The sequence below is a fragment of the Procambarus clarkii genome, chromosome 38 (assembly GCF_040958095.1).
Source record: "Procambarus clarkii isolate CNS0578487 chromosome 38, FALCON_Pclarkii_2.0, whole genome shotgun sequence".
NCBI lineage: Eukaryota > Metazoa > Arthropoda > Malacostraca > Decapoda > Cambaridae > Procambarus > Procambarus clarkii.
The window spans coordinates 34,938,005-34,951,609 of record NC_091187.1 but is presented as its reverse complement, the minus strand read 5'-3'; the positions used below and the strand labels follow the sequence as shown (position 1 = coordinate 34,951,609).

Sequence of the window (13,605 nt, the reverse complement as noted above, 5' to 3'; positions counted from 1 at the left end):
ACACTTCCAAGGCCGCCTGGTTTACCTCCCTTTCTCCTAGCACAGTGACCTCACCTTGTTCTATTGTGAAGACCTCCTGGAACCTCTTGTTGAGTTCTTCACACACCTCTCTGTCATTCTCTGTATACCTGTCCTCGCCTGTTCGAAGTTTCAATACCTGTTCTTTCACTGTTGTTTTCCTTCTGATGTGACTGTGGAGTAGCTTTGGTTCGGTCTTGGCTTTGTTTGCTATATCATTTTCAAAACTTTTCTCTGCTTCTCTTCTCACCCTGACGGACTCATTCCTGGTTCTCTGGTATCTCTCTCTGCTTTCTGGTGTTCTGTTATTCTGGAAGTTCCTCCACGCTCTTGAAGGTGTAATGCTCAAAATGTTAGAACGAGAGCAAGAAATCAAAGCCCTCAAGCAGAGTAGTGAAGATTCTCGTTCTCACAACTTGCAGCTTGCTACATCACTCTTACAGCTACGTGAACAAGAACAGCAGCTAGACAGGGATCAAGAGGTGCTTCAGAAAGAAAATGATCAATTAAAGACAGAAGCAGATGCACTGTGGATGTTGCCTGCTTTGTTTGGAGTCACTCCTCTGGAGATGGTCAATATCACCCTTCGGCAGGACCAGCAGGTAGATGCCACAGGTGCACTGCTTGACATTACGTAAAGAAGTTCCTACTGTTAAATGTGTGGTATTTCATGTAGTGCTTTATTATTTTTCATCATTTTAATGACTTGTGTTTTAATTAAATGTTGGTGAACAGCCTCTGTGGCACCTTAGACTAGACGTGACGGTAATTTTTCATGTGCTGCTCTACATTATTTGACTTAAAGCTCATGAAGAAAAGGAAGATTTTAATGCTTCAGTGTTAGATATTTTGACATACGTACTAGTATGTGGTATTATCAAATTAGCAGCAGCATATGTTTGTATATTAAAACTGTTTAATAATGATTGTGATAATGACTGCATATTACTTCATAGTTAGGTAAAATTTTAAATGATGGTTGTAGACATAGACAAAAATAAGATATAAGAACTCGAAGGCATTTTCTTGTTTTTGCATAGTACACAGTAGTGTAACTCGCAAAGTATGGCATATTTATTTCACGTGTGGTTTTATCCCTCAATTTGCATAAACCATATACATAATTTTTTCCCTCTAGCTGGTCAGTTAGGCAATCTTGCATATAGAGTACAGAATGTTGCACCTCTTTAATCACTGGAAACTGCCATACAGTATTCAGTTATTACCCTTTAGGAGGATGGGCGAGATAGTTTGATTCAGTAACATTACTGGTGCTTTTGTGCCCGTGTGTCTCGTGGCAGGTTATTAACACATTTTGTAAAATCATTCTACAGACATGCACCAAGTAAGGGGCCTCGTAGCCTGGTGGATAGCGCGCAGAACTCGTAATTCTGTGGCGCGGGTTCGATTCCCGCACGAGGCAGAAACAAATGGGCAAAGTTTCTTTCACCCTGAATGCCCCTGTTACCTAGCAGTAAATAGGTACCTGGGAGTTAGTCAGCTGTCATGGGCTGCTTCCTGGGGGTGGAGGCCTGGTCGAGGACCGGGCCGCGGGGACACTAAAGCCCCGAAATAATCTCAAGATAACCTCAAGATAACGCCCTTTTGTTCAGTTTCTTCGCTTCCATACATGCCCTATTATACCATGGATTCTTCTGTTGCTTCTCGGATTTTTCCCTTTGGGCCGGGATGAACCTGTTTACTGCCTCCTGACACTTTTGGGTAACATAGTCCATCATACCCGGTACAGACTTATCTCTGAGGTCTGTGTCCCAAGGTATTTCACTTAGGAAACTTCTCATCTGTTCATAATTTCCCTTACGGTATGCCAGCCTTTTGATTCCTAGTTCTCTTTTGGGGGAGATAAGTCCTAGCTCTACCAGGTACTCAAAGTTCAATACACTGTGGTCACTCATTTCCAAGGGCACTTCCATCTTAACTTCTCTTATATCCCACTCATTTAGGGTAAATATCAAATCAAGCATTGCTGGTTCATCTTCTCCTCTCATTCTTGTTGGTTCTTTGATGTGCTGGCTTAGAAAGTTTCTTGTTGCCACGTCCAGCAGCTTAGCCTTCCATGTTTCTGGTCCTCCATGCGGGTTTCTGTTCTTCCAATCTATCTTCCCATGGTTGAAGTCTCCCATAATTAGTAGTCCAGATCCATTCTTGCTAGCAACAGAAGCTGCTCTTTCTATTATGTTAATGGTGGCCATGTTGTTTCTATCATATTCCTGTCTAGGTCTTCTGTCATTTGGTGGTGGATTATATATGACTACGACTATAATTTTTTCCCTCCATTTGTTACGGTACCTGCTATGTAGTCACTGAAACCTTCACAGCCCTGAATATCCATCTCCTCAAAATCCCAGCCTTTTCTTACCAGCAGAGCTACACCACTACCACCTCTTCCTTCCCTCTCTTTCCTCATAACATAATAGTCCTGTGGGAACACTGCGTTTGTTATCGTTTTCGTGATCTTTGTTTCTGTGAGGGCTATTATGTCTGGGTTTTCCTCTAGTACCCGTTCTCCAAGCTCATTTGCTTTATTTGTAATTCCATCTATGTTAGTGTACATCGCTTTGAGGCTCACTTTCTTCTGTCCCTTCTCAAATCGCCTCCTTGGTGAGTGTTCTGCTGGTGGGGGAGGCTGTTCCATGGGTGTGAGGACCTGTGAGGTGGATAACAGGGTTTCAGAGGATACTGGGATGAGGGGCGGGGGATCCATTGAAGGGGGAGGGACAGGGAGGGTATGGGGTGAAAGGGGAGGGAGGACGGGAAGGAAAGGGGGGGAGGGAGGACTCGGGAGGAGGGGAGGGGAGGGGTAGAAGGGTGGGGATTGGGTGTGGGGGGAGGGAGATTTGGCTGAACATTTGAGTGGGGGCAGGGAGGGTTTGGGGTAGGGGGGTTTTCTATGCAGAGGAGGGAGGCGTGGTTGTCCTCCCTTCTGGTGTTACTGGGTAGCTGGTTGTGGGTTCCCCCCTCGCTTTGGGGGGTGTTGTGTTGGGAGCTGTGACTTCCTGGTTTTCCCCTCTCGCCCTGCGGCTCTTCCTTGCTTCTGCCGCCACGGCTCTCTCCTCCCTTGTCATGTCTCTCTGGAGGAATACATTTTTTAATTTTCCCACGTTTTTCAGGGAGCTCTTCCTTGATAGGATCTTCTCCTTTGTGCTCTCGTTTGCAAACACTATCTTTATCATTCGGTCTCGGTCTTTGTTGTACCAACCTAGCCTGAAAACCTTCTCAATGCTATGCTCAGCCTCTTCCATGTCTAGTGCCTTTAGTACTTCATTCACTGCTGCTTTGTCCTTGTCATTCCACTCTGTCCTATTAGAGCCTTCCTGCTCTTTAATACCCACCGCAACCACTGATCTGTTCCTTTCCAGCAGTTGGCTAGTGGAGCGTGCCACCTCCTGTTAGGTGACTGCTTTCATGGCCACCTCCATCACTGCAGTCATTATTTAGTATTTCTGCAAATGTTGCTTTTATTGTGGCATTCTCATCCAAAAACTATTACCACCTTCTCCCTGGATGGTTTTCTGATTCTCAACCTCGATACCATTCTCTTTGAGGGCTCTAATCTCCTCCTTTGCTGCTGTCAGCTCTCTTTTCAGGTTGCTTATTTCGTTCTTCATTTCCTTCATCATTTCTTGCATCTCACTCTTGATGTCCTCCAGAAACTGGGCGAACATTCCCTTCATTTCATCACCTTGGCTCTTCCCTGTTCCCCTGGTACCTCTGGCTGCCATGCTTGACCCTGTTCCTATACTTGTGCCGTGAAAGGATTTGTCAGGAGGGCAGAGCGGGATGGGGGAGGGAGAGAGAGAGAGGAAGAGAGAGAGAAAGAGAGAGAAAGAGAGAGAGAGAAGGGAGTGATAAAGGGAGAGATAAATTATCCGACCCTTCCACTGGAGAAGAAAGTAGAAGGGGAGGGGGGGAGGAGATGGAGAGAGAGGCGGGAGGGAGAGAGGGAGAGAGAGGAGAGGGAGATAGATGGAGAGGGAGAGAGGGGGTGAGGGAGAGAACAGGTGAGGGAGAGAGGGGGGGAGGTGTGTTTGCATATGTGTGTAGATGTGTGTGTGTAGTTATGTGTGTGTGTGTGTGTGTGTGTGTGGGCAGAGAGGGAGGGGGAAGGAAAGAGAGGGAGAGAGAGAGAAAGAGAAAGAGAAAGAGAGAGAGAGAGAGAGAGAAAGAGAGCAGGAGAGAGAGAGAGGGAGTGGGAGAGGGAGAGAGAGTGGGGAGGGGAAGAGTGTGTGTATGGGCGATGCGGGGGACTGGGGGTGGGGGGGACGGAGATGGCGACCAGGTCTGGTCAGGTCAGATGGGTGGGTCAAGAGGGGGGGGATAGTAAGGTCCTGATCCCAGGTGTTAATGCCTTTTCCCCTGACTGATCGATTGTGTGTGTGTGTGTGTGTGTGTGCGTGTGTGTGTGTGTCTGTTTTAGCGTGTGCACACTTGTGTGCGTGTATACGTACGTGGGCGGGCGTGCGTGTATGTGTCAAGATATCCCTTATGCGTTACCTCTGCCTAAATGAGCCACCCTGAGATTTTTAAATATATATGATATCCTGAACAAGAATTTGATAATATTTTACCTCAATCTGTCCACCTGATTAATTGACCAGAGAGGGGGTACATATCAGTCTCCTCCCGCTCACACAACCAGATGAGTAAGGACGATGTATGATGACGATGGTTATCTGTCGTTGTCTCCCACTAGGTGATTCACTAAGTGCTGGTAGATTGATGAGGTCGGTTCTTCTCTGTCTACACAAAGCTCTGGAGTCAGTCACTGTATCGTTGTGTGACAGTTCACTAATTCACTGTACCACTGGTCACAGTCACCACTCAACAACACAGTCAGGTAGTTCCGCGGCGGGGTGTCCCACCCGGTCAGGTCGCACACTTACATGCACCGGTGAAGCCAATAGCTCCACTTTGGTTTCTTCGCCAAATCTTCGCACTATCGCTAGCGATATGACTATGCTATGTTGCACCCTGCTAGCTACACACTGCGAGAGGCCAAATACTATGATCTAGCCTCTATACTCCTTCAATGTCCCGAGAAAATCACGAATTTCCGCGGACCTCACTAATCGTGTGTCTCCCCTACCATCTCCCGGCCTACGTCTCCCGTGTGTGTGTGTGTGTGTGTGTGCGTGTGTGTGCATGTGTGTGTGTGTGTGCGCGTGTGTGTGTGTGTGTGTGTGTGTGTGTGTGTGTGTGTGTGTTGAGTGTGGGGGTGTTTGTGTATAGGGGGAAGGGTAGGGGGGGTGTCTTGGGACAGTGTAAGGCTGGGAAGGTGAGGGGTGAGGATGGGAAAGCGGTCACCAGGGTATCATGTGTCAAGCCACGTTCCCAAGTGAGCCACAGAGTTGTATATTTGAGATATTGAGACCTACTTTAAATTAGGTATTTTAAGTCACTCTGTACACCTTATTGATGACCTAGAGAGGGGTACCTACCGCCAGCTCACCCCGAGCAAGCACGCCTAGGTCCGAAGAGATGAAGATGAAGAGATGAAGAGATGTCCTTATGACGGGGTTGGTCGCTTGTCCTCTCCTCTCTCTCTGGTATCAATGTTGTCTCCACGTGCTCCTGGTAACGTGTGTGTGTGTGTGTGTGTGTACTCACCTATATGTACTCACCTATATGTGCTTGCAGGATCGAGCATTGGCTCTTGGATCCCGCCTTTCTAGCTATCGGTTGTTTACAGCAATGACTCCTGTCCCATTTCCCTATCATACCTAGTTTTAAAAGTATGAATAGTATTTGCTTCCACAACCTGTTCCCCAAGTGCATTCCATTTTTCTACTACTCTCACGCTAAAAGAAAACTTCCTAACATCTCTGTGACTCATCTGAGTTTCCAGTTTCCACCCATGTCCCCTCGTTCTGTTATTATTACGTGTGAACATTTCATCTATTTCCACTTTATCAATTCCCCTGAGTATTTTATATGTCCCTATCATATCTCCTCTCTCCCTTCTTTTCTCTAGTGTCGTTAGGTTCAGTTCCTTCAGCCGCTCTTCATATCCCATCCCTCGTAACTCTGGGACAAGCCTCGTCGCAAACCTCTGAACCTTCTCCAGTTTCTTTATGTGTTTCTTCAGGTGGGGGCTCCATGATGGCGCGGCATACTCTAAGACGGGTCTCACGTAGGCAGTGTAAAGTGCCCTAAAAGCTTCCTCATTTAGGTTTCTGAATGAAGTTCTAATTTTCGCCAGTGTAGAGTACGCTGCTGTCGTTATCCTATTTATATGTGCCTCAGGAGTTAGATTAGGTGTCACATCCACTCCCAGGTCTCTTTCTCGAATCGTTACAGGTAGGCTGTTCCCCTTCATTGTGTACTGTCCCTTTGGTCTCCTGTCACCTGATCCCATTTCCATAACTCTACATTTACTGGTGTTAAACTCCAGTAGCCATTTCCCTGACCATCTCTGCAGCCTGTTTAAGTCCTCTTGGAGGATCCTACAATCCTCGTCTGTCACAACTCTTCTCATTAATTTTGCGTCATCTGCAAACATTGACATGTATGATTCCACTCCTGTAAACATATCATTTACGTAAATTAGAAAGAGGATTGGTCCCAGCACCGATCCTTGAGGTACTCCACTTGTTACTGTTCGCCAGTCCGACTTTTCGCCCCTTACCATTACCCTCTGGCTCCTTCCTGTTAGGTAGTTCTTCACCCATACTAGGGCCTTTCCGCTTACTCCTGCCTGCCTCTAAAGTTTGTATAGCAGTCTCATGTGCGGTACCGTATCAAAGGCCTTTTGGCAGTCAAGAAATATGCAGTCTGCCCAGCCTTCTCTGTCCTGCCTTATCCTTGTTACTTTATCATAGAATTCTAAAAGGTTTGTTAGGCATGATTTCCCTGTCCAGAACCCATGTTGGTGCTTGTTTACAAACCCAATGCTCTCCAGGTGTTCAACAAGTCTTAGCCTAATTATTCTTTCAAGTATTTTGCAGGGGATGCTTGTCAGTGATACGGGTCTGTAGTTAAGTGCCTCCTCCCTATCACCTTTTTTGAAAATCGGTACGACATTTGCCTCCTTCCAGCAACTGGGCAATTCTCCCGACATAAGTGACTCATTAAAGATCATCGCCAGAGGCACGCTGAGAGCCTGCGCTGCCTCTTTAAGTATCCACGGTGATACTTTGTCTGGTCCAACAGCTTTATTTGCATCCAGTGTTGTCAACTGTTTCATTACATCCTCTGCTGTCACCTCTATATCTGATAGTCTTTCATCTTGGGTAATCTCTTCTAACAAAGGGAGCTGCTCAGGCTCGGTTGTGAACACTCCATGGAATTTTGCATTCAGTACCTCGCAGATTTCCTTGTCGCTTTCTGTATATGCCCCTTCTGTTTTCCTCAGTCTTGTCACTTGGTCATTTACCGACATCTTCCTTCTTATATGGCTATGTAGTAATTTTGGTTGCTTTTTCGCTTTGACTGCAATATCATTCTCATAATTTCTTTCCGACACTCGTCTTATGTTAATGTAATCATTCCTAGCTCTGTTACATCTAATCCTGTTGTCCTCTGTCCTTTGTCTTCTGTACTTCCTCCACTCCCTCCTGCTTCTCACCTTTGCTTCCTGACACTGTCTATTAAACCATGGGTTATTATATTCCCTCCTGCTTTTTTCCTTTATTGTTGGAATAAATCTATCTTCAGCCTCCTTGCATTTCAATATGACTTGGTTCATCATACCTTGCACTGTTTTTCCTCTAAGTTCTTCTGTGTGTGTGTGTGTGTGTGTGTGTATGTGTGTGTGTGTGTGTGTGTGTGTGTGTGTGTGTGTGTGTGTGTGTGTGTGTGTGTGTGTGTGTGTGTGTGTGTGTGTGTGTGTGTGTGTGTCTGTGTGTGTGTGTGTGTGTGTGTGTGTGTGTGTGTGTATGTGTGTGTGTGTGTATGTGTGTGTGTGTGTGTGTGCGTGTGTGTGTGCGTGTGTGTGTGTGTGTGTGTGTGTGTGTGTGTGTGTGTGTGTGTGTGTGTGTGTGTGTGTGTGTGTGTACTCACCTAGTTGTACTCACCTAGTTGTGTTTGCGGGGGTTGAGCTCTGGCTCTTTGGTCCCGCCTCTCAAACGTCAATCAACAGGTGTACAGATTCCTGAGCCTATCGGGCTCTGTCATATCTACACTTGAAACTGTGTATGGAGTCAGCCTCCACCACATCACTTCCTAATGCATTCCATTTGTCAACCACTCTGACACTAAAAAAGTTCTTTCTAATATCTCTGTGGCTCATTTGGGCACTCAGTTTCCACCTGTGTCCCCTTGTGCGTGTTCCCCTTGTGTTAAATAGACTGTCTTTATCTACCCTATCAATCCCCTTCAGAATCTTGAATGTGGTGATCATGTCCCCCCTAACTCTTCTGTCTTCCAGCGAAGTGAGGTTTAATTCCCGTAGTCTCTCCTCGTAGCTCATACCTCTCAGCTCGGGTACTAGTCTGGTGGCAAACCTTTGAACCTTTTCCAGTTTAGTCTTATCCTTGACTAGATATGGACTCCATGCTGGGGCTGCATACTCCAGGATTGGCCTGACATATGTGGTATACAAAGTTCTGAATGATTCTTTACACAAGTTTCTGAATGCCGTTCGTATGTTGGCCAGCCTGGCATATGCCGCTGATGTTATCCGCTTGATATGTGCTGCAGGAGACAGGTCTGGCGTGATATCAACCCCCAAGTCTTTTTCCTTCTCTGACTCCTGAAGAATTTCCTCTCCCAGATGATACCTTGTATCTGGCCTCCTGCTCCCTACACCTATCTTCATTACATTACATTTGGTTGGGTTAAACTCTAACAACCATTTGTTCGACCATTCCTTCAGCTTGTCTAGGTCTTCTTGAAGCCTCAAACAGTCCTCTTCTGTTTTAATCCTTCTCATAATTTTAGCATCGTCCGCAAACATTGAGAGAAATGAATCGATACCCTCCGGGAGATCATTTACATATATCAGAAACAAGATAGGACCGAGTACAGAGCCCTGTGGGACTCCACTGGTGACTTCACGCCAATCGGAGGTCTCACCCCTCACCGTAACTCTCTGCTTCCTATTGCTTAGATACTCCCTTATCCACTGGAGCACCTTACCAGCTACACCTGCCTGTCTCTCCAGCTTATGTACTAGCCTCTTATGCGGTACTGTGTCAAAGGCTTTCCGACAATCCAAGAAAATGCAGTCCGCCCAGCCCTCTCTTTCTTGCTTAATCTGTGTCACCTGATCGTAGAATTCTATCAAGCCTGTAAGGCAAGATTTACCCTCCCTGAATCCATGTTGGCGATTTGTCACGAAGTCCCTTCTCTCCAGATGTGTTACCAGGTTTTTTCTCACGATCTTCTCCATCACCTTGCATGGTATACAAGTCAAGGACACTGGCCTGTAGTTCAGTGCCTCTTGTCTGTCGCCCTTTTTGTATATTGGGACCACATTCGCCGTCTTCCATATTTCTGGTAGGTCTCCCGTCTCTAGTGATTTACTATACACTATGGAGAGTGGCAAGCAAAGTGCCTCTGCACACTCTTTCAGTACCCATGGTGAGATCCCATCTGGACCAACCGCCTTTCTAACATCCAGATCCAGCAGGTGTCTCTTGACCTCCTCTCTCGTAATTTCGAACTCCTCCAAGGCCGCCTGGTTTACCTCCCTTTCTCCTAGCACAGTGACCTCACCCTGTTCTATTGTGAAGACCTCCTGGAACCTCTTGTTGAGTTCCTCACACACCTCTCTGTCATTCTCTGTATACCTGTCCTCGCCTGTTCTAAGTTTCAATACCTGTTCTTTCACTGTTGTTTTCCTTCTGATGTGACTGTGGAGTAGCTTTGGTTCGGTCTTGGCTTTGTTTGCTATATCATTTTCAAAATTTTTCTCTGCTTCTCTTCTCACCCTGACGTACTCATTCCTGGTTCTCTGGTATCTCTCCCTGCTTTCTGGTGTTCTGTTATTCCGGAAGTTCCTCCACGCCTTTTTGTTCAGTTTCTTCGCTTCCATACATGCCCTATTATACCATGGATTCTTCTGTTGCTTCTCGGATTTTTCCCTTTGGGCCGGGATGAACCTGTTTACTGCCTCCTGACACTTTTGGGTAACATAGTCCATCATACCCTGTACAGACTTGTCTCTGAGGTCTGTGTCCCAAGGTATTTCACTTAGGAAACTTCTCATCTGTTCATAATTCCCCTTTCGGTATGCCAGCCTTTTGATTCCTAGTTCTTTTTGGGGGGAGATAAGTCCTAGCTCTACCAGGTACTCAAAGTTCAATACACTGTGGTCACTCATTCCCAAGGGCGCTTCCATCTTAACTTCCCTTATATCCCATTCATTTAGGGTAAATATCAAATCAAGCATTGCTGGTTCATCTTCTCCTCTCATTCTTGTTGGCTCTTTGGTATGCTGGCTTAGAAAGTTTCTTGTTGCCACGTCCAGCAGCTTAGCTCTCCATGTTTCTGGTCCTCCATGCGGGTCTCTGTTCTTCTAATCTATCTTCCCATGGTTGAAATCTCCCATAATTAGTAGTCCAGATCCATTCCTGCTAGCAACAGAAGCTGCTCTTTCTATTATGTTAATGGTGGCCATGTTGTGTGTGTGTGTGTGTGTATTCACCTAGTTGTGCTTGCGGGGGTTGAGCTTTGCTCTTTCGGCCCGCCTCTCAACTGTCAATCAACTTTTTTTTTGCCACACCCCACACCCACACCCACACACACCCCAGGAAGCAGTCCGTGACAGCTGACTAACTCCCAGGTACCTATTTACTGCTAGGTAACAGAGGCATAGGATGAAAGAAACTCTGCCCATCGTTTCTCACCGGCGCCCGGGATTGAACCCGGGACCACAGGATCATGTGTGCAGCGTTCTGTCCGCTAGGCCGCCCAGCTCCGACGTGAGTGTATGTGTGTGTGTACTCACGTAGTTGTACTCACCTAGTTATGCTTGGGGGTTGAGCTCTGGCTCTTTGGTCCCGCCTCTCAACCGTCAATCAACAGGTGTACAGGTTCCTGAGCCTATTGGGCTCTATCATATCTATACTTGAAACTGTGTATGGAGTCAGCCTCCACCACATTACTTCATAATGCATTCCATTTGTCAACCACTCTGACACTAAAAAAGTTCTTTCTAATATCTCTGTGGCTCATTTGGGCACTCAGTTTCCACCTGTGTCCCCTAGTGCGTGTGCCCCTTGTGTTAAATAGCCTGTCTTTATCTACCCTGTTGATTCCCTTGAGAATCTTGAATGTGGTGATCATGTCCCCCTATATCTTCTGTCTTCCAACGAAGTGAGGTTTAATTCCCGTAGTCTCTCCTCGTAGCTCATACCTCTCAGCTCAGGTACTACTCTGGGGGCAAACCTTTGAACCTTTTCCAGTTTAGTCTTATGCTTGACAAAATATCGACTCCATGCTGGAGCCGCATACTCCAGGATTGGTCTGACATATGTGGTATATAATGTTCTGAAAGATTCTTTACACAAGTTTCTAAAGGCCGTTCTTATGTTAGCCAACCTGGCATATGCTGCTGATGTTATCCTCTTGATATAAGCTTCAGGGGACAGGTCTGGCGTGATATCAACCCCCAAGTCTTTCTCTCTCTCTGACTCTTGAAGTATTTCATCTCCCAAATGATACCTTGTATCTGGTCTCCTGCTTCCTACCCCTATCTTCATTACATTACATTTGCTTGGATTAAACTCTAACAGCCATTTGTTCGACCATTTCTCCAGCTTGTCCAGGTCTTCTTGAAGTCTCAAGCTGTCCTCCTCTGTCTTAATCCTTCTCATAATTTTGGCGTCGTCCGCAAACATTGAACGGAATTAGTCTATACCCTCTGGGAGATCATTTAGGTATATCAGAAACAGGATAGGTCCAAGTACAGAGCCCTGTGGGACTCCACTGGTGACTTCACGCCATTCTGAGGTCTCACCCCTCACTGTAACTCTCTGCTTCCTATTGCTTAGGTACTCCCTTATCCACTGGAGCGCCCTACCAGTTACTTCTGCCTGTTTCTCCAGCTTATGAATAAACCTTTTATGGGGTACTGTATCAAAGGCTTTCCGACAGTCCAAAAAAATGCAGTCCATTTCTTTCTTGCTTAATCTTTGTTACCTGATTATAGAATTCTATCAAGCCTGTAAGGCAAGATTTACCCTCCCTGAACCTATGTCGGTGGGTTGTCATGTGTGTGTGTGTGTGTGTGTGTGTGTGTGTGTGTGTGTGTGTGTGTGTGTGTGTGTGTGTGTGTGTGTGTGTGTGTGTGTGTGTGTCTGTGTGTGTGTGTGTGTGTGTGTGTGTGTGTGTGTGTGTGTGTGTGTGTGTGTGTGTGTGTGTGTGTGTGTGTGTGTGTGTGTGTGTGTGTTTGTGCGTGTGTGTGTGTGTGTGTGTGTGTGTGTGTGTGTGTGTGTGTGTGTGTGTGTGTGTGTGTGTGTGTGTGTGTGTGTGTGTGTGTGTACTCACCTATTTGTACTAACCTATTTGTGCTTGTGGGTGTTGAGCTTTGGCTCTTTGGTCCCGCTTCTCAACTGTCAATCAACTGGTGTACAGATTCCTGAGCCTACTGGGCTCAATCATATCTACATTTGAAACTATGTATGGAGTCAGCCTCCACCACATCACTGCTTAATGCATTCCATCCGTTACTCTGATACTGAAAAAGTTCCTTCTAACGTCTCTGTGGCTCATGTGAGTACTCAGTTTCCACCTGTGTCCCCTTGTTCGCGTCCCACCAGTGTTGAATAGTTTATCCTTGTTTACCTGGTCGATTCCTCTGAGGATTTTGTAGACTGTGATCATGTCTCCCCTTACTCTTCTGTCTTCCAGTGTCGTAAGTTGCATTTCCCGCAGCCTTTCCTCGTAACTCATGCCTCTTAGTTTTGGGACTAGTCTAGTGGCATACTTTTTTACTTTTTCCAGCTTCGTCTTGTGCTTGACAAGGTACGGCCTCCATGCTGGGGCGGCATACTCCAGGTTTGGTCTTACATATGTCGTGTACAAGATTCTGAATGATTCCTTACACAGGTTCCTGAACGCTGTTCTGATGTTAGCCAGCCTCGCATATGCCGCAGACGTTATTCTTTTTATGTGGGCTTCAGGAGACAGGTTTGCTGTGATATCAACTCCTAGATCTTTCTCTCTGTCCGTTTCATGAAGTACTTCATCTCCGATTCTGTATCCTGTGTCTGGCCTCCTGTTTCTACTGCCTAGTTTCATTACTTTTCATTTACTCGGGTTGAACTTCAACAGCCATTTGTTGGACCAATCACTCAGTCGGTCTAGGTCATCTTGTAGCCTCCTACTATCTTCCTCAGTTTCAATCCTCCTCATAATTTTTGCATCATCGGCAAACATTGAGAGAAAGGATTCTATACCCTCTGGGAGATCAATTACATATATCAGAAACAGTATAGGTCCTAGGACTGACCCCTGCGGGACTCCACTCGTAACGTCTCGCCAATCTGAGACCTCACCCCTCACACTGACTCGTTGTCTCCTGTTGCTTAGGTACTCCTTTATCCAATGGAGTATCTTCCCTTTCACTCCAGCCTGCATCTCAAGCTTTTTCACTAGCCTCTTGTGTGGCACTGTATCAAAGGC

General features: G+C 46.2%; 1 protein-coding gene across 1 annotated transcript in view; it reads left to right on the top strand.

Annotated features, from left to right (window-relative positions):
- Nucleotides 1–368: 368 nt before the first annotated feature.
- The window catches only part of LOC138372332 (neurofilament heavy polypeptide-like), a 44,618-nt gene continuing 31,381 nt past the window's right edge, over nt 369–13,605 (top strand). The window contains exon 1 of the mRNA XM_069337613.1: nt 369–652. Within this exon, the coding sequence (XP_069193714.1) occupies nt 369–652 (284 nt within the window). The remainder of the gene's footprint in view (nt 653–13,605) is intronic.